At 37.6% G+C, this 24,621-nt stretch overlaps 1 protein-coding gene across 1 annotated transcript in view; it reads left to right on the top strand.

Annotated features, from left to right (window-relative positions):
- Positions 1-749: 749 nt before the first annotated feature.
- The window catches only part of LOC306756431 (zinc finger protein 236-like), a gene marked incomplete at its 5' end in the record, with an annotated part of 70,931 nt that continues 47,059 nt past the window's right edge, over positions 750-24,621 (top strand). The window contains 8 exon segments of the mRNA XM_079241159.1: positions 750-801; positions 1,847-1,986; positions 6,423-6,587; positions 6,670-6,848; positions 10,069-10,199; positions 11,094-11,266; positions 21,607-21,729; positions 24,114-24,287. Of these exon segments, the coding sequence (XP_079097285.1) occupies positions 750-801; positions 1,847-1,986; positions 6,423-6,587; positions 6,670-6,848; positions 10,069-10,199; positions 11,094-11,266; positions 21,607-21,729; positions 24,114-24,287 (1,137 nt within the window).

Below are 24,621 nucleotides of genomic sequence, written 5' to 3' on the forward strand. Positions count from 1 at the left end.
AGGACATTCATACTTCACACAGATCTGAGTGAAAAAACGTTTGCTTTGTATGTTTATGATCACTAGCACAGTCCTTCTTTATCAGCTCAATAAGCTTGTTGTTGGCATCTCATGGGCTTTTGGTGCATAAATTACTGAGCTGTTCACAACTCATTGCCTCCCTCTGCTGGTATTAGTGGACAGTAAAGACAATTCACAACATGCCTCATATAATTGACATACTCTTGAAAAAACCATCACAATCTTGTCTGAAGTTTTTTTCTTTTTTCCTTAAACTAGCACATTTGACGACAATGTCAAACTTCTCAAAGTCTGCAGATATGTCAGTGGTAAAAATAAATTCATGGTGCAAAAACTGTTGTCAGTGATATTTCAGCATTTGTTTTGATAATGTCAATGATAATGGAAATTTTAATCTAAACGTACTTTGTGGTATCTTTTCATCCTTTAACCTCTTTCTTCTGTATCTGTAAGACAGTTCTTATAATTATTACTTTCTTTTACAAACATATTTTATTTTATCTAAAATTGCATTTTGTGTCACACTTCCTTCGATGAATTAGATGAAGTGAATTAAGTGACGTGTTTAAAAAGTACAAAACACTAGAAGTACATTGAAGCAGACGGCAGATGTCTCCCTTGTCCGCGCAGATGCGCGTCTTCACGGGCTCGTTGCTGTCTACAGATGACCGAATCGCCATTTTGAAAAGCAAATCGTTCACAGCACACCCGCCTTGAGTACTGGAACTATGCCGCGGGGCCGGCCTCGCAAACTGAGAGTTAAAAGCAACGACGAAACAGGTAACAAGTACCAAAATGCAAGGAATAAATAATACAAATTATGTGCTATCCAAATAACCAGGAATAATTTCGTCAGGCATCCCCGTACCTTGAATATTAACACTTCAATGTAGTGTATATAGTCCCCGGATATGGTATTGCGGGTGGGCTTTGCTTTGTACGGCGAAGGAGTGATTGAGGCGGAATGATATTAATAACGTTTCGGTGGCTCTTCTTATTGGCTTCCAGTCTAAATTGGTGTCCATGCGGAGAGGAGCGGCTTTGTAGCGAACTGCTCCTAAATCTTCGCTCTTTATAGATAATGTTTGTTATTGAGTAAAATCATTGTTAGCTTGTTGTTGCTAACTAGCTTCTTTAGCCACCGTTAGCTTCGTGGCTAACACGCTGAATTGTTTGCCATTGTTAAATTTCGTCCAGAGAAGCGTCGTAGCGAGGTAGTGAGTGTGCAGGTGGATAAGTCGTGACAGTTGGATGAAGTTACATCCGTATCCAAGTTACATGACTGAAATAAGTGTTCAAATGCACCTGTCTTGCATATTTGTTATAACAAATGCAATAACAAACACGTATTTTGATGTTAGCGTTCTAACTAAAGTAGTACACAACCGCGTGATTGCAGTGTTTGATGACAGCGGACTAGACATAGCCCAGCATATTGGAAAATAAATAATAAAATATATATATTATTAGCTACAACGACTTATTCTTCAGCCAATCCCCCGGGGCTTGAAATACCCAGCTGTTGAACGCTGATATCAAGATTAGTCAGTCCCAGTGAGCATAAATTCAGTTTAATTTACATTATGCATAATGGTTTAAAGTGCGTTCAATTGCACATAATTAAACTTGCATGTTTACAAATGAGTTTTTGCTTCAGATTGCATTCTTTTTAAAGAGAAGAAAAAGATGTCGATGGAAAAAGAACCTGTCATCAAAGAGAAGGGTGCAAGATGCACCACATATCTGCTTCATGTGTTATCTGCAACAGAAAGCCTCTTGAATGACATTAAGGCACTCATGCCTCACTTCTTGTACCTCTCATCAGATGCTGAGCCCAGTGAAACCAAGGCAGAAAGTTACAATGATGGCGAGCTCAAGGATAAGAAGTGCACAATATGCGCCCAGATCTTCACCACGGAGAGCCAGCTGCAGAAGCATCTCCGAGAACACGAGATCAATGATAAGGTGGGTGTGACAGATGCATCAGCAAAGCATCCCCAGTCTCCCATAGCGGCATATATGTTCACATGAGTCTGAATGTCGGTTATTAGTCTCTTAAAAGCTCCAGGGCTTCCTGATGGTAATCCTCATTACACTATGCAAAACAATTATTTTCATGATTGTTTAATAAATGGTGATTTTCTTAAATGTAAGCTTGAATTAAATTTGGCTGAGCGCAGATTGTATTACATGTATTCAAGCCTTTATTTGAACAGAAGGTTGGACCATTCAGGAAATTGACCTCTCAGAGATTACTGATGCAAAATACATCAAAGCCGTGTTGTTTTGTGGGGATAGGCGAAACTTCGTCTGGTGCTTTCACATGAGCTTAAAGCAGATGAAGGGTGGAAACAGCGGTGGGTGATGATGTTTCTGTTACAGGTTGGATTTGGGCCACTCTGGTGGTTTAATATAAAAGCAGGAGAAACTTTTAATTTGTCACAAAGCTGTTTAGGATTAGATGTTGTCTATGTGGCAACATGATGGACGTAGTCCTCGTACCATATCTGAGATTATTTATTAACTCACATTATATCTGTTCAATACAGAAGCAGAGTTTCTCACATGATGTTTACTGTTATTTAAAATGTAATTCAAAGAATGTTTCAGGGGAGTTGATTTCAATTTACTTTGGAAAATAAGACTTGAAGCTGGGTGATTTGCTTTAAGTATTTATTGAAGTCTAGATAAAGAAAAAAAAGACAGTGAAGTTTTTATTTTTTTGGTAATTTTTATATTTTATATGCTTCTTGACGAGATTTTCATGTACATATTCTGTGAATGTCTGGTGATGGCTTGCAGTATGGTTAGTGGATTATTTTTTTGTTATTTTTTTAAAACTGTGCAGCAGAGTTACACCAAACCTGCGACTGATATACTGATGGGAAGGTCCAGCAGTTGTCATTCACTGCCAAACCCCCACCCGGGAAACATCCTTAAATAGCACAATAAATATTATAGTATGGTTGTTGTAGTACAGCAGCTTTTCTTATCTTCTATCTGGCTCTCGGCAGAAACGATGAATTGATTCCAGTGTCTTTCTGTGTGACACTATTTTCCCTCGCCCACATTGTTTGCAACTTAATCACGATACCAAGATAATCAATCAATCCCTTTTTACATGCTGCGTTTCTGTTGCAACTTATATTCAACCAATCAAAGTTATTTCCTGCCAACTTGAGGTTTCAGTTATGGAGCCAGTTGATGAGCAGCTCCTGATAAAAGGAAGTGCTACATTGACAGAAGATCGTAAAACACCACTATAAGCTTGATATGGTTCTTAGACCGAATGACTGCAATATGATTTTGATTTTATGAGCTTTTGCTTGAAGTTTGATTGATATTAGAATGTGATGGACAAATGTTCCTGCGACTACCTGCCAGTTATTGTTTATAAAAGTTCCTGCAAAAACAGCTTCCTGCACCGTGGAGGCGATGTGGCCCTCTTCCCCGTCTCATCAAGCGTTTCCCACCTTGGTGCATCTGCATCACAGCATGCTCTCAGTTTGCTGGAAAGTATGCATTGAAAAACATTCCAGTTTCTGTTCCCATTCAATAGGTTTTCTTTAGTCTTTTTTTATTTTTCTTGATTAAAGCAGAACATAAAGTGCTTGAAAAACAGGCAAAAGTTTAAGAAAGTAGCTGGTAGAACTTGATGTGAGTGTATTTACTGAATGTTATGAGCTGATATAACTTGATGTCTTGCAGCCAGCAGCTGCCTGGTGCATCGTTTTAATATCCGGATTCAAATGAAATGCCACTATTTGATAAATGAAAAAAACCTTCTGAGCATAAAATGTGATCATTTCATGAAAAGCCTATTTCTCTCCTTTTTTTCTCTCTCAAGCCAAAGTTAAATTCTGATCTGTGATTCTATAAAAATCTGACTTCTCAGTTCTGATTTTCTTTTTAAGAACCACAACTGATAGTCTTCTTAAATATTTGTTAGTTTTTTTTTGGTTTTTTTTAAAAATTTAATTGAAACTATTTTTTTTTTTTTTTTTGCTCATAGTAAAGCAGTGAGTATTCTGTAACTGTCCAAAACTGCATTTCTTAACCTCACTCACACAACCTCAGAGAGCCCTGGGATACTGTACAGAGCTCTCATTGTACACATAAATTACAACTCAAAGAAATTGCAGCATATTCCATGTAATTTAACATGAGGCTGCTGCTCAGCAGTTTTGGCTGCACTTACTTTGCAAACACAGACCGATGTCAGTTAAAGAGACGATTAGTTTGATGGAAAAGAGTTTGTTGCTCTTGTTTTTGGCCTTGCAGCAGCTGGCGCTTTCTTCTGGATTTATCTAGGAAGTTTGAATCTTTTGAAGCAGGCGCGGTGCACTTCATGCCTCAAGGAAGACAGCAGCTGTGCTCTGCTGGCTGTTTTTTTGTACATATTTATGTATTTCATCTGTAAAATATTGGCTTGAATTCTAAGCTTTGTGTTTGCTAAAAATCAACATATTTGTGTTTGTGTGTGTGGCGGTGATGTCACAGTTTGGGTTTCTGCACACATGACATTGAACCACAGTATCGTTTGTGTGTTTTGGAATTAACAAGTACAGAATAGAAAATAAGTGGAAATATTCCTTCTGGTCAGCATCCAGTTGATCGGTGCATCTCGTAATTGAATTAAGTCACCATAGTCCCTGTTCACCTGCAGGATTTCCTGGATTAATACCACCAGTCTGGTTTATAAACTGTTTTTAAAAAGCAGTTTTCTGGCCTTCTGGATTAATCAGCTGCTGTTCTTCTTTTAAAAACAGCATTTTTCTTTCAGGATTTAAGACTAAATTGTTTTCACTACATTTATGTAAAAATGTTTATTAAAAAAGGGAAAAGTTCTCTTTTGGCCATCTTTCTAGCTTTAAAAACATACAGAAAGACCAACCTTGTAGTTGTTGAACACTTAGTTATCGATGCCTCTGTATTCACCTGGATTTTCTCCAGTTTGAAGAGCCGTATCCATGTGGTCTTTTACTCCGACTCACAAAAGTCGGCTCTGTCCTCAGAGTGCAATCTGAAATGAAATCAGCTGGGGCTTGTCAAAGAATGGAAATGAATTTTGGGCTAACTTCTGCCTCATGAGGAATATCCTTTCATGCCTCTTGTTAATATTTCAGACTGTTTGGCTTCTGTTGTTCCCTTTCTACCCCCCTCTATTTTCCATTCACAGTAAAAAGTAGAAAAGCACTCTGAGAGCACAGACTTCCACCAAGCAGCTCACTTCCACTTATATTGTGATTTCCACCCTGTGTTTCACACACTATTAGATTCCTAGATTCATTGATAGTAAATCCACAGTGTCTAGGCTATATTCTGGTGTTTCTTGCCTGTTTATATCTTAATTTGTTCTCTTGATGATGAAACGTCATGGTGATGAAAATTCCAAAGATCCACTATTTATATATTTTTTCCTGTTTTTGATCTTGGAATCTAGAATTTTGTCAGAATCCAAATCAAACTTGGATATCTTGTACAGCCCGTGCCAAGTACTCTGAGTGCTTATAGTGGAGCGCTTATAGTGGAGTTATATGCATATATACAGTTGTGCTCATATTTGTTCATACCCTTTCATTAAAGAAGGAAAAAAAAACAGCTACCTGTAAAATAAGTTAAATTGACTAAAGTAATAATAAATTAAAATAATTATGAAAATCATTATATTATTTTCTAATTCTGGTCCTATAGAAATATTTTTTTAAAAAGCAAACAAATAAGATAATTTATTACTTATTACATCACTCATAAACTAATAGTTTGTTGAACAATGCTTTAATGTTTCCGCTCCAGTCAGGTCTTTTCTGTTCCTCTCAGTCAGACTTCTGCACCTGTTGACAGGTATTTTGTCCAACTGTTCAACAGAAAAGTGCTCTAATTTGTCCAGGACCAATTTTTTTTTTTTTTTTTTTTTTTTTTTCTTTCTTCAACTCATTTAAATTAAAAAACAGTGTCTTATATTACCAAATTATATTTTTACAAATTTTTAGTTATTGTTCATTTTTAAGTCTCCAGTTATTTGAGTGACTGTTGTAAATTCAGCCTTTTCTTTAATGAAAGGGGTTGAATACATATGAGCACAACTGTATATACTTAAAAAGGCCCCCATCCTGCAATGATAAAGAATCCTTCAAAAAGTTCTTGAATACAGATTATGATCCAGATTATTCCCAGAATTTTAATGGAGTCTAAGTTAGACCACGACCCATCTAAAAGAAAAAAAAATTAAAATGAGTCCAGTAGTTTTGGTGTAAAATTGCTGACAAAAAGACTGATAAATGCAGGGAAAGCATAACTTCCTTATTGGGAGTAATGAGAGTCAAAGTTTCAGGTTGATTGAAGGGCTGACTTGTCTGTAATATTTCTGCTCTGTTATTTACCTTGTCCTGTCTTTGCAGCCTCATCGCTGTGACCAGTGCTCACAGACGTTTAACGTGGAGTTCAACCTCAAACTACACAAATCAACACACACCACCTCCGACTTCACCTGCCCCGTTTGCAATAAAAAGTTCTCCCGCATCGCCAGCCTCAAATCACACATCATGCTGCACGAGAAGGAAGAGGTACACGTTCATATTCTGCTTTAATTGTGTTTAATAAACAACTTTCAATTTCCACTTATGTACTTTGCTTCTGGTCACACAGAATCTCATCTGTCCAGAGTGTGGAGATGAGTTTGTCCTTCAGAGCCAGCTCTCTCTGCACCTGGAGGAGCACCGGAAGGAGCTCTCGGGCATCAGCGTCTACACCTGCAAAACCTGCGGCAAGGAGTTCAAGATGTCCAGTCAAATCAAGGAGCACATGAAAAGTCACATCAAGATCAGGTGAGAAGCTGGTCTGCTGTGTTTGTACGGGCTTTTTGTTGAGTCCAGCGAAGAGCGTTGGACGTGTGGAGCTGTGCTTTTCATTCGTCAGAGTTTCCACTGTTGCATGTAGGAGAGGTGCATCAGAAAAATGTGATGTTAAACTAAATGACAGAAATATGTATGAATCAGGTGGCAGGAAACAACGTAATGAACAGTGTCCGATCAAATCTGGTATCCAGTCTGAGCTTGCAAACAACTTGTACTTATATAGCGCTTTTCTAGTCATGCTGACCGCTGAAATTGCTTTACACTACATGTCACAGTCACTCATTAACACACACTCATACATCAGGGGGCAATGGAGGGCCTTTCCCAAGGAAACTCAGGAATGGAGTCAGGTGAAGCCTGGAACAGATCTTCTAACTTTCAGGTCGAAAGACGTCTTCCTCCTGAACTACAGCCGCCCAATCTGATTTCTTATTTTATGTATTTTTTTGTATTGTTGCTCTTATTTCTTCTTACTGTTTCTTAAGGTTATTTAACTTCTGGTTTTAACTCCAGTGTTTTCCTTATGGGGATCCAGCACGCTGGGGGCCCTGCCTGTTTGGTCTGGGGGCTGCTGTCATGGCGACCACTACTGTTTGGGTGGCGCGGGGTCCTGCACTGCAGCTTCACGGCTGCAGGGTGGCCCTTTTGCTGCCTGCGAGTTGTGTGGTTGCTGTGGCAGCGGCCCCTATGAGCATGCGGGGGATGAGCATGCTCCTGGTGTGGATGGATCCCTAGGTATCGTTTCCTCACATCAGCACCAAGTCAGAATTTTTATCACTTAATTAATGTTTTATTTGTTTTATTAACCTGTGTTCGGTGAAGAGACAGTATTCAGGGAATGATGTATTTCGGGGAATGTGGGGTTTGCTCTCTGTCCTTGTGTGCGTACATGAGTGTGTGGAAAGAGCTTGCATCTTTCTTGTTTTTAAATGTCTTGTTATCTACTGTTTGTTTTAATCCTTATGACTTCATTTTATCTTGTAAAGCACTTTGTTTTGCCCATGGCATGAAAAGTGCTCAAGAAATAAAGTTTGATTTGATTAGATTTAATTTGAAACAATCAATTCACATGACTGACTGGCATCTTTTCATATTCAATATGATTTGAACAACTTTTTCCTCTTGTGGGTGTCCACCATGTTTTTTTCTTTTTCTTTGCACTTCAATGATTGCATTTGTTCACCACTTCTTCTGCTGAACTATAGCTGTTAACTACAATATATCCTCATACCGCCACCATCTGGTGACACACTTGATTGTATTTATTTTTTAAAAGTGACTATATATAGTAATCAACATACAGTATAAACCAGTTAGGAAATAAATACTCAAGTTAGCCAGAAGGCTAATTTTTCGACAGCAGTCCCTTTGATAGATGTTAACAAGCATCCAGCATAAAATAAGCTGAATTTGAAGACACTAACGAGGCAGTTTTACCTCATAATGTATAAAAACAACAGTGAAATCAGCAAAGCTATTTTCTCAGATAAAACTAAATCAACAGTGGCAATTCTTCACATTTCATTAGAATGAATAAAAGAATGACAATAGCCCGACTAATGTTAGCTTCACACTGCAGCGTGGACTGTCTGGAACATCACAATTACAGACATAACCAGCCGCACTGGTTGCATAAAATAAAGGCATCACGGCTCTACCTGGACGCCGGCCCAAAAACTTTTAAGGTTCTGGTGTGAACTTTTTATCCATGCATGGGGTAAGGGTCATGGAAGTAGTCAGACACACGTTAAAACATTTCTTGGTCATCTTATTGACTTCAAATCAGAAAGAACACACCTTCAGCCTGAGTGTTTAGACAGTATTTGATATATGATAAAAACGAAGAATATTCATGTTTATTTGGGGACAGCTCAGCAACTTTCATATCTGTACTTTTCAAGTCATGCCAGCTGGGGATGAGACCACATCCTTTGTGGACATTACTGTAGGCATGCCTGTGTTGTACAGCCAGTTGGATCACCAAGGTTATTAGTGTGACTACATGTCTGTGACTGTGATTGCAACTTTTTTACCGGAGCACATGAACCCAGCGGGTGCCACAGTGGTGTGGACTTACACTGATGTTATGCCCTTAAGTAAAAACAGTTGGACTAAATGTGCAGAGCTCCACACCTGGGTAAAGGGGCTCCAGACCCAGGCCCTGGACCTCCGGACCCTTTCAAAGGGTTCATTATGTGTGGAATAATTCTCCTCTGACTGCTTTTTGCCGTGTGTAGTGTACTATATAGTTGTAGGTTTTTAATATGAAGCGGCTGATCTGTTGTTATTGTCATGGAGTCTGGAGGACATCTTCAGTAGAAAAAGTACTCCTCTGTTAAGTGAAAGCATCCATTGTAAAAAGAACAAAACAGAGAATTTCAATGAAATCCAGGTAACACAATCCAACATGTTTTGACATGAATGCCACCTGCTTGTTGGCCGTTGGATCAGTTCAGACTTCTTATCAGCTTTGGAAATACAAACAGAAGAAAAAAAAGCCCCTCAAAGTTATGTAATCCACAGAGAGCTCTCCAGTTTTAACCACAACAGTTTGGTCTGAAAGCGGCTGATAACTGCATGGACACAGTCTGTTTGGATGTTCAAGGAAACAAAGGTTGAACTTTTCTTCAATCCTGTTTATTTTCAGGCAGGTTTTCAATAGCACTTAGCATGCAAACGCTCAAGCAATCAAATCCAAGGACGTCCTGCTGTTTGCAAACCATCCGTAGCCCATTATCAATGTGAGAGCTGAACAGTAAAACCAAGGTCAAACAGAGTCTTGCAGCAGCAGTTTCGAAAGTGAGTCTTCATGCTTCACGTCAGAACTTACACTTTTGGAAATGGACTTTACTTAAAAGATATCTTGCGTCAGTTTAATGAATTCCGACTTCAATAATGTGTTTTCACACTTTGGTGTTGGCTTGTGATCTGAAATGCAGATAGATAAACTGCCAGAGAACATGAGAAATGTTTTTGTGAAAAGGAAGTTTGCGATTTTTCTCAAGAACAAAGATTTGGTTGAAAATAGAATAAATGTTCATGATTAATCCCAAGGTAACACTCACAAATGTTAAAGGAGTAAAGACTTGAAAGTAAACTGCATGGTGATAAAATGAATGTTTCTTTCCAGGGCTTTCCATAACAGTATATCTTGTGTGTGTGTGTGTGTGTGTGTGTGCTTTCTTCCCAGGCCACTCTCCTCCAGTTCAAGAAACTACAAGAAAAACATAGACCGCAGCGGGTTCACAAACAGCTGCCATCATTGTGGGAAGGCTTTCAAAAAGCCCAGCCAGCTTGTCAGGCACATACGAATACACACAGGTGAGTATGAAGCTCTGAAATGGGATAATCTGTTCAGGATGTGGAGGTGTAAACTCACACACACACACACACACACTCATGCACATTCATGTTTGGAAAAACAAATGCAGATGTCGGCGTCAGAAACAACACAACACACTGACATAAACCACCTGGTGGATCAGATCAATACTGGCACCACGTTGGAACTGAAGGAGGGCGATTTTGCAGAAAGCTGCCAGCTTGACTCAAATTGAGGATTTTAGTCGTCTCTAAATCGAAATCTGGACAGTTCTACACAGCATAAGTCACACATTTGTCCCACTCATGGGGACTCTCTCCCTGATATCACCTTCTCTCGGGTGGCTGGCTCTGTTTACCCCCCCCCTCCTCCATCACCACCCTAACAGAAACACTGTATACAGCTCATCACTCATCTGTCATCCGGAGAGGGTTGTGTGGGTAGCATCTAAATACGCTGTTTAAATCCTAATGGGTAACGTCATCTGCAGCTTTCCTTCACATGTTGGTCGCACATCATCCACATGTTAATTTGTTTGCTTGGCTTGCTGGTTGCATGACTAATGGGGGATGACGTAGATTCCACTGTGCTCCGAGTCTCAATCAGCCTTTAAGCCGGCGAAGTGAGGAGATGTTTCCGGAGACCACACGCACACCTGGAGACACAAACACACGTGTTGTTGCATTACAAACTTTTCTGTGTGTCAGAGAGAGGCAGAAGATTTGATGATTAGTCGGCTTCATTTGCCTCAAAGTTTCATCAGAGATCATGGCGGGTTTGTGTGTAAAATGTAACTTTTTTTTTTTTTTTAGTATTTCAGTCGTGATTTTTGTTTAAATAATGAAATAATAAATGCAAACCTTTCGTCTGATTGACTGTGTCCTTTCCTGCAGGTGAAAGACCGTACAAGTGTTCGCACTGCGGCAAGGCTTTCAACCAGAAGGTGGTGCTGCAGACTCACATGGTGAGACACACGGGAGAGAAACCTCACCTCTGCATGTTCTGCCCTGCTTCCTTCTCGCAGAAGGGCAACCTACACTCCCACGTTCAAAGGGTTCATTCTGAGGTAATGCCACACTTCCCCAACACCAGAACATTGTTCATCAATATCTTTCTCTTGTGTTTCTTTCTTCCCTTGCCTCTCTGCCTCTCTCTGACTTCACATTTGCATCACAATAAAAAAAAAAAAAAAATTATTTCTTTTATTCAAGTTTGGTTGTCAGATGAAGAGCATGGTGGTGGTGAATAATGGAAAACTGTCATGCAGGTTCTGAAATGAATGTTTAATTTAACATTTATATTGCTGTACGTTCCTGCATTATTACATACAGCATAATGTAATAATGTTAAGTCAGGATGTAAAAAGTGGGAATGATGTAAAAAAAAATACACAGAAACTCTGGACCAGATTCCTTCCTGGCTAACAGAATTGATGGCATGATCTCTGCTTGAAAATATGAGCTCTTTATGTTTTTGTTGAATCTCAGTAACTCACACATCCAATTCCTTCCCAACTGGGGTAAAATGCTGATTTTCATTTGATTATTGAATGTTTGTTTCTTTTTTTGTTTTCAAGTGCTTCCAGGCTCCCCCTTATAGTTCTCTGAGATAGACAAGATACCACCATTTCTTGTTATTAAAAACATATAAATTCAAATTAGACTAAATAAAATGACCCGTACAGGAAAATAAAGGAATGTAATATTAATTTATTATTACCAAAATAAACAATATGTTGTTTAGAGCTGTGACGATATGTTTTCATCCCGATTTGATTCAGTTCCAATTTTTTGGGTGCCGATTCGAATTAAATTGCGATTCTCATGATTCCCCAGTATTGCTGAATTTTGTAGACTAAAAACCAAAAAAAAGTACAAAACCTTTTTTACTTGTCATTTTTCTTGATTTAAATTAGGAAAAAACAACACAGTAGCCAGACCATCATTCTGCTGCTCTAATGCCCAAGAGGACAATTAAATATTATGGTTTATTTTTATTTATTTGAAAAAAAGGATTTTTTTTTTAACAAAAAAAAATCTATTTTAAAATTGTGAACCAAAAAATCCTGAAATCCAATTTTTTTATTTTATTTTCCTACCCCTAATATTGTTTTTATATGACAGTGAATGATTAATGATTTAAAAGACAATAAATACATTAAAAAAAAAAAAACAACTCGGAAAATCATAGTTTAAGGCCATTTCTTGTTGTGTGAATGAATAATCTGCTGTAATATAGTGGAACTGAAGAAGCCTCTGTCTGAATACCATTTTTTCAATCAGCACATTGTGCAGATACTGTTTTATTTAGTCTGTTTTCTTGCAACTTTCTTCAAAATGCTAAAAATATTTGATTGTGGCATGCAATGTGAAGCAGAAAGCAGAAAATCAGGAATAATAAGAATTACTTCAAGGCACACTACTGATTTGTTCACATGAATAGTTAAGTGTGTCACACAGTGGGAAAGAGGAGAAAGGAAGCCACAAAAGGAAGCCAAGACACTGATGCGGCTTAGAGACCAACTCAAGGAGAGGAGAAGGAGAGTACTAACAGATTACATCACTTTATTTAGTTCAGAGAAACAGTCAACATGATGAAAAGCAGCAAAATGCAATCTAAAGTAAGTATAGGACAGTGGTTGGGTAGCTCCTTATTTTCAAAATAAATGTTAGGCCTCTGAACAAAGGAGGTGATTGATGTAAGCTGCAACTTGCCTGCATAAAAGAGGCACTGCCACAACTGTGAGGCAGTAATTCCACTTCTTACCATTTTTCCAGGTGGTCTTTGTACACCTACGACACACACACATTGTAAATTACCAGCCCTCTGGCTTACAGCGTGTTACTTTCAGCCTTGTCGTATTGTTTGAGTCACACAAAGGAAATGAAGCCAAATTGTCCTTCTTTCTTCCTCGTTTGTTTTTGCCTCCTTTTGTAAGCATTTCAAATAAACCCTGTTATTTAATCAACCTCATTTATCCTCAACTCGGGTCTTTTAATAATGCTGTGTCAGCGCAAAGGAAGAGCACACATTAAAGTCCACTCCAGTTTCCCCATCAGATAAGAAATTTTACCGTGCGAGGATGCTCATTTGGAGCTGAGCCCCGTTAACAGGCGGGTCAGTCGCAGTGGTACCATCTCCTGCTTGATGGCCACTTTCAATAATGTGGCTAAAGGCTGAACTGGTAGAGTTCCCTGTCAGGCGGAATATGAAGCAGCACAATGATCTCCATCAGGGGAGATGTGCTGGGTCTCCCATCAGCGGGTACGGCACAATGGCCACAGCTAGCAGCATTTGAACAAAAAAGCTAAAAGAGTATAAAGGATACTTTTGTGCCAGTACACCAAGCCCCACACTAATCTGGTTCACCACAGCCTGCGCCAGCTGAGATTTAAATGAACCAGATTTTTTTTTTGGCTTATTTATCTTTTTGGCTTCAGTAAAGGTATACCTTTTGAAAAATGGAGCCAGGAAAATCTAACAGGTTTTTCACTGTGATCTATTGAGGTGTGTATCTGTAAAGATGAGGCTTTATTTATTTACTTTAGTTCCTTTTATGATCAATATGACATGAAGAGTATTACCTTGCTAAGTTGCTGTAACAAGAGAAAACTAAAGGTAAAGATGAAAACATTTATTTGATGTAGATACAGGAACATTTTCACAGAAATGAAAGCAACCAATTTGCTGTGATAAGGGAACGGTGAAGTCGAATCCACACTGATGCGTTTATATTTAACTGATAGATGGTTTTGCTTTATTCTCTGTTTTCACACCACTTTCTCTGTGGCTCATGTAATTAATTGCCATCTTTCATTCTTATCCCTTTACTTTATTTTACTAGAGTATAACTGAACAAGCTCAAGTGTTTTTACTGCAACTGTCATGGTTGTTTATTCCATACCAAAACCTGCAAATAGGAGGAGAGGACTGGTTTCTGGAAGGGCAAACTGCAGGGCCACGCGAACAACACATTTCATTTTCACAAGTATGCTTCAACTCTCATGCTCCAGATAGAGTTTGCACTTGCGACTTCCTGATTTCCACTAAAATGTACTTTGGTGTTATTTGGTTTAGTGTTTCTGAGCAGATGCATATTGAGGGGTCAGACCATTACAGCTGTTTCTTGCTCACATTTAACATGGCGCTCGAGCCCCTTCCAGGCATTTTAAAACAATTCACATTTTGTTAGTTAATTGCCTCTAAAACCTCATTGTGGTTGAAAATAGACCGTTGCTTGTAATTCGCTGTGGGAAGCAAAGACAGACTAAAAGGTCACTTAGCTTACTCTCTGCCCTTCAGATTGCTCTCTCTGTCTTCTGCTCGCTCCTTTGTCTATCTTGTTTTGGCCTCTGCACTGCCTGAAACCATGGAAACCCCGTCACAAGTTGTAGCTTTTTTAGGCAGTGTAAATAACCTTCACTTATTTAGCTTTTCTTCACTGCGAAGTCTCGAGGGTGTCACGGCGCTCTCTAAGAAAGTCACAAATGGCAAATGTTTATTGGTTTCTTGTTCCCTCCCCTGATGGCGTGGTTTTATTTCCACAACACTTGGCTCATGTGCCTGCTCGCTGTCAACACAGGCTCTATATGTTCTGATTTGCACTCCATTCTTCACCCAGGTGGTCTTTAAACATATATTTTTGCCAGAAGCTCCACATGTGTTGAAGACTGAAGCTGCCATAATAAGAAATAAAACAAAACATACAAATACCTGAATGAATGAAGGTAATATTACCTGCAACACAGATATAATATATTGTAAAATTATTAATGCTTTATAAATATCCTTAAATATTTACTTTATTGGAGAAGTTAATTTTACTTTGTTAGTGTTTCTATCTTTTTTTTTTTTTTAATTTATTTTTTAAAATTTAATTTTCATTTAAACTAGCTTGAACTTATATATTATTTTTCCTTCTTGCATTTTCTTTCCCCCCAGGGCATTCATTAACCTCTTTACCTTTTACCTCCTTTTAACATTTTCTTTTTGCCATTTTCCTTTAGTATGTAAATATAATGACTCATAAAGTAAAAAATATAAATCTATTCAATGTCATATACATTAATGATTCCATTTTTTTTTTTTTTTTTAAATTTAAATGAGATTTTTTTGCAGGCTTATAATACATATTTTATGCAAGTGCTGGTTTACATGTGGTACACGTTTTATAGAAAAGTAAATCTAATCTTAGAGCTTGGTCAATTTCTTGTTTTCATTTTAGTAAAATGTTTCTGACTGAGGGAAATGATCTAGAAGTATTTAAGTAGCAGCAGCGAGAAGAGTTTGTCAAATTCCACTGATGCTAATGCAAAATGCTACCTGTACATTTCCGCTAAAGCTCCTGAATGCAAAGCAAGGATCTTCTGCCTTCTTCCTTTTCATTCTCTCTGATAATATTTGACCATAATATGGGAAGTAGAGATATTATATGAAAAGAATATTTTAGGCCCACAATTCTTTGCAGCTGCGAAATAGTGATATAGACTTGAAAGCTGGGGTAGGTAATGTTGGGGAGCTAGCAAGATGTGAAAGTGGCACCCTGTCTTGGCTCCTCCCCCTCTGGTTTCTCATTGCATGATCAATGGCTTTTTTCTCACCTCCACCAAGGAGGTGATGTTTTTACCGGCGTTTATCTGTTTTTGTTCAAGATTACTCAAAAAGTTATGGACGGGTTTTATAGAAATTTTCAGGGGAGGAGGGGAGCCGGGAGAAGAAGCTTACGGAATATAAGAAATTAATAACTTCATTATAATTTGATTGGTCAGAGATTTTACATATTTACAGTAAACTGAGGGGTCTAACTGTGTTTCTTATTGTTTATGATTACAAAATGTATAGAGGATGAGGAACCACTTCACCCAGAGTTAAAAAAAAAAAAAAAGTGTCTGAGCAAGATTACCTACCCTAGCTTTAATTCTGGATAATGACCATGAGTAACGTGAGCTACCTGTGACAATTTCCCTCACATTTAAACATTTATTTTAAATGAACAACTCTGCTAAAGAATGTCTCAAAATATTTCCTTTATGTTGATGTTATATAATATAGCATTCATTTTGGCAAATCACATCTGTAGTTCCAGCAGAGCAGACCCAAATCGGTGCAAGTGCAGACATATTGTTTTTGCAACACTATGTTCTTGTTTTTGCAGATTTTCTTCACCATTCTTCCTTAAATTCATGATGTTTGACAATTTGGTCAAACAAAGTCTAGCGCAAATTTGTTTTTTTGGTGACCATTCGACCATATTCAGTGACTGTTTGAGTTAAGACTAGTTCTTACCTTCCAAAATGTCATCTCTTACTAGTGAAAATGAGCAGATTAAAGTCTTACTTCATTGCATCAGAAATTTAATTTTCAAAATTCATAAATCTTTTAAGATTTCTAAAAATGTGCTTTTATTAACATGACATTTATCATTAAGCTTATGTCTTCAGTTTTACATGCATGTAAATGTTATTTTAACACAACTAATAATTATGGTGTTACTTGATTCAAATGTGTCTTATTTAACGTAGTTGCGATAATGCAGGACCTTTTAAATGCTTTGAATTTAGTTTAGTGTTTGCTATGGATTCTTAAAAGTTGTGACAAAACCTCTTTGACAGGCTTTCTACAGTTATACATCCCTGACTGACTGATGCCTGTTCCTTCAGGTGTCACCATTCAGAACAACCATGAACACTTTGAACTGCTCCTTCTAAGAGCCAGTTTGGATGGAGTGCACCCTGGTCAAACTTCAGCAGATACTTCAAACCCTTAAAGTGCTACAGAATCAGGTAGCAGCAATAATTTCTGGAGCTTCAGGTGCCAACAGTCTCATCCAGTGTTGTTGGCCAGCTGACATATTAACTGATAACTGGCAGTCGGTCGGGTGACTGGGCCTGTAAGTCCTTAAAAATCAACTTTATAACATTAATCTTCTATTGGTCAAAGGTGAGAATAGTACCAGGTTGTCCACTTAAAACCCTTTTTAGCTCCTCTTTTTTTTGTGACATTTTGTTTTTAGGGGTGATTTTCTAAAAGTAAGTGCCAATATTTTCTCCTTTTTTTTTTTTTTAAACGGATGTCCTGTCCCTGAATTTATCAGGTCACCTTGCATATTAAGCAGTTACGTTTCAGCAGATATCTCAGTCATTTCTTTTTCAGTTTCAGACTCTAACATTGTAATTTTAGTTATATATAGATTCTTTATGTGCCATTTTGAGCGATTTTTAAATCTTGCAATTGTCAAAAAAATGTGGCTTTTAACAAATCTGATGTTTTGTGAAATTTCTGGAAATCCCTCAGTGCCTCTTTTGGAGTCCAGGCATAACTTAAAATACCATTCATAACATCAGAACACAACTTCCTGCACTTAATTTTCTATTACTTCCCCACAGTTTCTTTTTCAATTGTGGCAATTTCCACTCATTCGTGCCACTATCCACACATGAAACAATCTGTTCAAATGTTCAAATGTCTTTTCCAGTCCTTTCACCACAATTTCTGTGCCAAACCACTCTCCACTTACCATTTGTTCGACATTTTTGTTCATTCGCAACCCACTGCCACAAACCTACATTAGGGCAGTGATTACACCTGGCTGAGTCTCTGCCTTCTTAAACCATCACCCTTCAAGCATACTTCAGACACGTCCTTTTCTGTGCCCCCAGTGCAGCCATTTTACTTTAAAATCTCACCCAGCTTCCTGGGAGCAATCTACCCACTGATACAGATGTTCCACTTCACCATCTCGTATAAAACCAGAGAAACCTTTGTTTTTTTGAATGGTGTGCTGAAAAGCTTCCTTTCAAACCCAACACTTACTTTCATTTCCGGTTGATGATGTGTTTGGAAGCGGCTGTTTTCAAGTTACTTTTCCTCTCTTACTTTAGCAACTCGCATACTATGGTAGGATTTTACGGCTGGAAACTGAACCCCAAAAATTTTTTAGAAACGGATTCTCCAAATCTACTGGGAGTGTGTGCTGTTAACTCCCCTGCAGCAAAGGCAATTCAGTGGAGGTCGAAGCTGCATTGAATTCCCACCATCACTGAGATTGACAGGCTTCACAAACGAGGAAGGAAACTGGAAGCTTTTGCAAACATTGTGTCCTTGAAAATAATAAATAGTTTTTCCCCATTAGAAACGTTACACTTGAAGCATGATAGGAAATATAAGGTAGACATTTCTACAGAAAAAGGACAACATTTATCTCTTCTTTTTAGAGTGATTGAAGGAGCCGTCAGGTGATCATATATTTCAAAAGAATCTTTTCGCCCACATATGAAAGAAAAAGTGCACACTCTTTCATTTCAAGGTTTTATTTTTCAGGACATAATTTAAAAAAACAAAACAAAGATGTGATATTAGTGAAGCACAACATCAGATAAACAACAGCACATGACATATTACAGTGTGTTGGTAGTTGAAACCAGCTTTAGCCATAATTGCCTGAAATATTTGTTTTCTGGAGCTTTTTTACATCATTGATGAGGAATTTTGGAATGAAAAGAAGCCAAATTTTCCCCTGAGGGAAATGATGATAACATTATATTCTTTTTCTTAAATAGCAAAATGATTAAAAGTTATTTAAATATCTGACACTACTACTGTTATTTTATTACTGTAGTTAGATATGGAAAACTACAGATGCAGATTTTTTCCTTTTATCCAAACATGTTTGCACATTAATGATTCAAAGAGTTCTCTTGAGTTTTGATCAAATTTCTTCTTTCCTGAAAAAAATATTGAGGAAACAGACTTTCATAAATTCCACAATTTTTGTGGACTTTTTGGAAACGGTTGGTAAATGAGAGTCAATGTTCCTGAAGTCTCTCGTATTGTTCAGATTTAACTCTGCAAAGCTATATCATGCTGTAATTTATATAGAGAGAAGCCAAATTTGTGAGGTCATACTGTACTATTATTAACTTGTGTTTTAATTTGTCAAAGCATTGCCCAGTCCGATTTTGCGTTGAACTTACCAAGACTTCCCGGCAAGACCTGCAATTGTATTTACCCGTAAAAATCTATAGAATGATGACTTTAGTAATGGTGACTATTTGGCTGATAAAAAGCAGACTTGCTGGGAAAACGTGTAAACCAACTGAGCCGAATGACAACCACAGAGATGTTGTCATTCCTGAAGCCCGATTTAAAAAAATAAAATCAAAGAGCTTTTTGTGTATTTATTGGTTTTTATATCCCATTTCAAAGATGCACTCTTAAAATGAATAGGTCAATCATCAATTGTTTTTATATTGTGCAAATAAAAAAGAAATAAAAGAAATGTAAAACTCTGCGTTATTTAGGAAGTCATTACAGTTTCAGTAAATGGTAGAAGCCAAGTTAAATCATAAATCTGTTGCCTCTGTTGTTAATGAGCGCTACCATCAAACACAGCCACTCTGAGCACAGAGACATATTTATGATGCTTACACACATCTGAAACACCTGAACACATGGGCTGCAATGTCTGGAAGTAAATCAACCAGCAGTCATTATGCTCAACATCATCAAGTCCAAATCCTAACTTTTTATTCTTGTCTTTTTCTATCAGATACATTAATTCTGTTGGTTTGCTCTTGTGTGTTGGCATGGTAAGGAGCTGCTGTACAGCAAGCTAATTGCAAGGCATCAGCATTCATGAGATGCTTTGCATTGACCATTTGTTAGTAAAGGGAGTGGAAATGAGGATCCATTGATGCACACTTCCAGTTGGACTGTGATTTAAGTAGAAAACAGTACAGAACAGTGTTACATGAATCTAATGCACCCTATTTCAGGCTTTTATGTGCCAGTGGGCTGTTAAGGCAGAGACATATTAGGACTCTTTATTTCTATAATTTGACAATGTCCTGAAATCTTCTGCACAAAATGTCCTACACGAAATATCAGTGACATGCTTAGGTTAAAAAAAAAAAAAATGCGCACAAAAAACAACACTATCACAACATTTTGCTTGCAAAGCATGAAATTTACAGCTATTTTTCTTGCAACTAATACTGGTTTAATGACTTTGAGTGGGTGTGTCTTAAATAAAATCTGTCCTGCAGCTTCATATTATCTTTCAAACATAAATTTAAACACATTACAGTAGTAACCATTGATTCATACTATTACTAAATGCATAAAACATGGACTGAGAGCTGGTTCTGATCCGATCTTTAGGTGTTCTGATGGAGAGTCATGGTAAACTTACTCAACATGCCGCCACATACAGAGAATCTGAAGCTAAAAATATTTGTCCCGTGTCGCATATCTGCTCCATAAACAGTCGTGCCATTTCTCTATATTTTGAGTTGGTAATATTTGAAATGTTTCTCATAATTTTCTAAGCTGACAGTGAAAAAGTTCAACATTTAGACATCCGAATTCTACCTGATGGATGATTATACAAAATGTTAAGTAGTTTCTTTCTATTATAAATTTTGGCTGCTGATGGGAAGTAAGAGCTTTGACCTTTCTTCCAAAGTAAAACAAATGCAACATGGTTTGAAGTACACTGAAGATGAAGATTGGCCCTGCGATGGACTGGCGAGCTATCCAGGGTGTACCCTGCCTGTCGCCCAAGCCAGCTGGGATACGCTCCAGCTTCCCCGCGACCCTGAATTGGATTAAGCGGTTTAGAAAATGAATGAATGAATGAAGATAAAGTTTAGAAAAGATGCAAATTAGAAACTTGAAGAAAAACGGTCGACTGAAAATCAGGGGACCTCACTGATACATTTTCAGACAGAAGGGGCGTCGCACAAAGTGCCACAGTTTTATATTTGCTGATCTTTTGCCGAGCTTTTGAGCTTGTATTGCCTTCAAAAACTAAAATGTGTATTCTAAAACACAAAAAAAAGTTAATTTTTTAGCATCGTTCACACTGTTTTACAAATGAGATCCTAATTCTTTGGTTATGTATCTGGAACAAATAAGGAAATAATGAATTTATAAAATCATTAAAAAGTAAACTTTACTAAACAAGTAAAGTTTAGCTTCCATTTTTAACTGTTTTGGTTTTTTTTTTGTTCACTTCTTCAAACGGCCTCGGACAAATGATTTGCAACTGTCTTTTTTTTTTTTTTTTTTTTTTTAATTTAAGCCACACTGCTGAAGGTGAGCAGATTTTCTCTCTGCCCTCTAATAACAGCTAATTGGTAATTAACTTTGCATCATGTCTCTTCTCTGAGCTCTCTTTGGCCAGTAAAAGTCAGTCTGATGTTATCTTATGTCTTATCTCTTTCTCTGTCACTTTCTCACTTTCTTTCTGGATCTGGGTTTTAAAGAAATTCAGAAACCAGTACGCTGTGCCCTTATCAGGTGTGGCAATAGTAGCTGGAAAATGATTTGTATTCTAACAACAAAGAAGGCCGTGGCTCTGAATCAAAACAAATAAAATGAAGCTGGTGTGTTTGTGTTTTGCTACAGACCAAAGGGGTACCTCTGTACCGGTGCATGGACTGCAGCTGTGTATTTAAGAAGCTGGGGAGTCTGAATGCCCATATCAGCAAGATGCACATCTCTGTGATTGAGGTGCCCGCCAGCAATCCGGTAAGAGAGCAGCATGAAGAAAAAGCAATAAAGAAAGATTGTCAGACATTCTCAGACTAACATCACCTTTCAGAATATTCCAGCGGCGCAGGTCTGTTGACACTCCTGGACCAAAATAATGAGATGTATAATGGTTCTTGGCAGAGTTGGTTGATATTATTCAGTGACAAAAGAGAAAAAGATAAATTATGCTATTTCTGCAGTGATGTTTGTGAAACAATATTTTATTCACATTAGAGCATAAACATTAAATGTTTTGGGGTTTTTTTAGACAATTTACAATTATCTTTCATTTAATGGCAACAACATGGGCCATGTTCACCACTGTGTTGCAGCCCTTCTTCTTTTGGCAACATTTGGAACCTGAGAAGACCAGTGTTGGACTTTTGGGAAAGAAATGCTGGCTCATTCTTGTCTAATATAGAACTCTAGCACCTCAAAAGTCCTGAATCATATGTGCTGTATTTAACAAAGCTTTTCTACCTTTTTACATTAATGATTCCTTTCCAAATGCATGACTACCACCCGCTACTCCATATGCATGCAGAGATGTGACCCGTCCACAGATAAACCTTTAAACTAGTGAAATAATTTGATATCCAGGATTGAAAGAAAGCAATAATAAAATGTTGATTTTCCATGCATTCCATGCATTTTAAGATCCCACACCAAACAAATTCACAGACAATGATTTCTGGAACAGTTTTCTGTTTCCAAAGCAGAATCAAACCATTTTTTATTGCTTCAGGGCATGTAGATCTCAGGCACCCAACATTGATTTTTAGTTCTGTCCTTTGCACACAGGAAGAATCCAGATTCTCTGGATCATTTGATGTGTTCTGAAAATTGTTATAGACCGACTCAAACGCTGCAACCAAGGAGGGAGGCAGACACAAAGTGGGTGTTACAAAATAAATTTTATTAAAAAAAAACACAACACTTAACCAAAACAAAAGCAAACAAAAGCAAGTGCCACGCCTGCACACAGCCAGGGTGATCTCCCTGCCCAAGCCTGGGAGACACACTGAGCCCAGGTTTGGTGGAGCTCTTAACTTGTGCACACCGGGCTCATGCCACTTATTATGACGGCACCTGCAAACACTCAACAGAAAGACAAAACAATTAAAGTCAAAATAATGGTTGGGCCATCACAAAATAATGGAATGGTTTTCACTGTTTGTGGAATAATCTGGAATAGCTCCAGGATTTGTAGATGCAGTTTTAGCAGATTGCTGAACCTCTGCTAATCCTTGCTTCTGAGAGACTCTGCCTCTCTAAGGTGCTCTTTTTATCCCCATTAATATTACTGACCTGTTGCCAATTCAATGCATCAGTTTCATTCTAACCCTTCAAATTTTTCTGAGTGTTTGTGTGCTTTTTCTTGGAATGTGTTGCTACTTGGAAGTGAAACTCATATTTTTCATGGTGAAATGAAATGAAATAAAATGAAAAATACCTTATTAATCCCCAAAGAGAAATTCAAATTCAATCAAATTAAAAAAATGTTTCACTTTCTACATTAGATATGTTTTTCTATGTTTTATTGTGAATAAATAATTAGTTTCTGAGATATGCACACCATCTCATTCTGTTTTTGTTTGCATTTCACACATCTCCATATTTGAAATTGTGCTTCTTTTTTATGTGTTTAACAAGTTTCTGCCCCTCTGTTAGGACTCAGTTTCCCATCAGATTGATTTGTTGCTGTAATCACTTCATAGTGTGTTTTATCTACGCTAACTGGACATGTTAACTTTCACTCATTACTTTACAGTATTTCTGTATTTTTATATTGTAATTCAAATCCCTATTCTCACCTTTTACATGATCTTGTTCCCTTGGTAAATTCAGTTTATTTGGAATAAAAAAAAAAAAAACACAGCACAAAACAAAATAATGAAAACAATTGATCTTTCTTTTGACTTCTGGAAAATAATACCATGTTTTAGACCTCACCATCAAAGCTGCAAGCTTTAACTGTTGCCATGAAGCAGTAAAGCATTCCTTCTGCCAAGTTTGACATGCTATGCAGGTTTATTATCAGAATGAAGCCATCCAGCGTAAGGTAGTAATGATTTAGTAATGATTTAATCTGCATCACATCCATACACAGATTACATTTGTATTAGTGAACTTAAATTTACCTACCTGCAGTTAATTTGTTGCCTGAGTCTAAAAGTGTGAGTGATTCAGACATCCCCAGACATTGACATTCTGTTCAGTAACACTCAATCCTTGGCTCATTTTATGCTCCACAGAGCACTTAATAAAAGTAAGTCTGCCTTCAAATTCTGGCCTCTCCTGGCCTTTTGTCACATTGCTCATCTCTTTTTTTTTTTTTGTTGCCCTCCTCTCCCTCCATTACCTTCCCACTGTGTCTATAGGAGACGGAGACAGCAGGCCACACTGGAGGGGGATCAGAGGGAGGCGAGGGAGTGACAGATGTCATCCAGCAGCTTCTAGAGCTATCAGAGCAGGTCAGTGGGGAGACCGCTCAGCCTCAGCCTCCGGAGCCAGCCATTACCATGGAAACTGCCATCAACCAGGATATCCTGCAGGTTTGTGGAAAAAAAAAAAAAAGAAATCACACATCTAAGATCATAATGATGCAAATAGGATTAAAAAGAAGGGGACTCATTTTGATATTGATGGAAAAGGAGTGGGAATACAGTCATCATGATAAGAGGATGGTTGAAGTAATACTTATCTGTAGACCGAAGCATCAAACACACAACAGATGGGTTGGTTAAGAACATGTCTGTGTGTATGATCAAATCAAATCAAACTTTATTTGTAGAGCAATTTTTGTATTTAAAAACAATACAAAGTGCTTTAAATCATAAAGCAATTTACATCAAAATAGATAAAACACACATACACCCATAATCCCCT

This window comes from Telmatherina bonti (assembly GCF_933228915.1).
Source record: "Telmatherina bonti genome assembly, chromosome: 5".
NCBI classification, from domain to species: Eukaryota; Metazoa; Chordata; class Actinopteri; order Atheriniformes; family Telmatherinidae; genus Telmatherina; species Telmatherina bonti.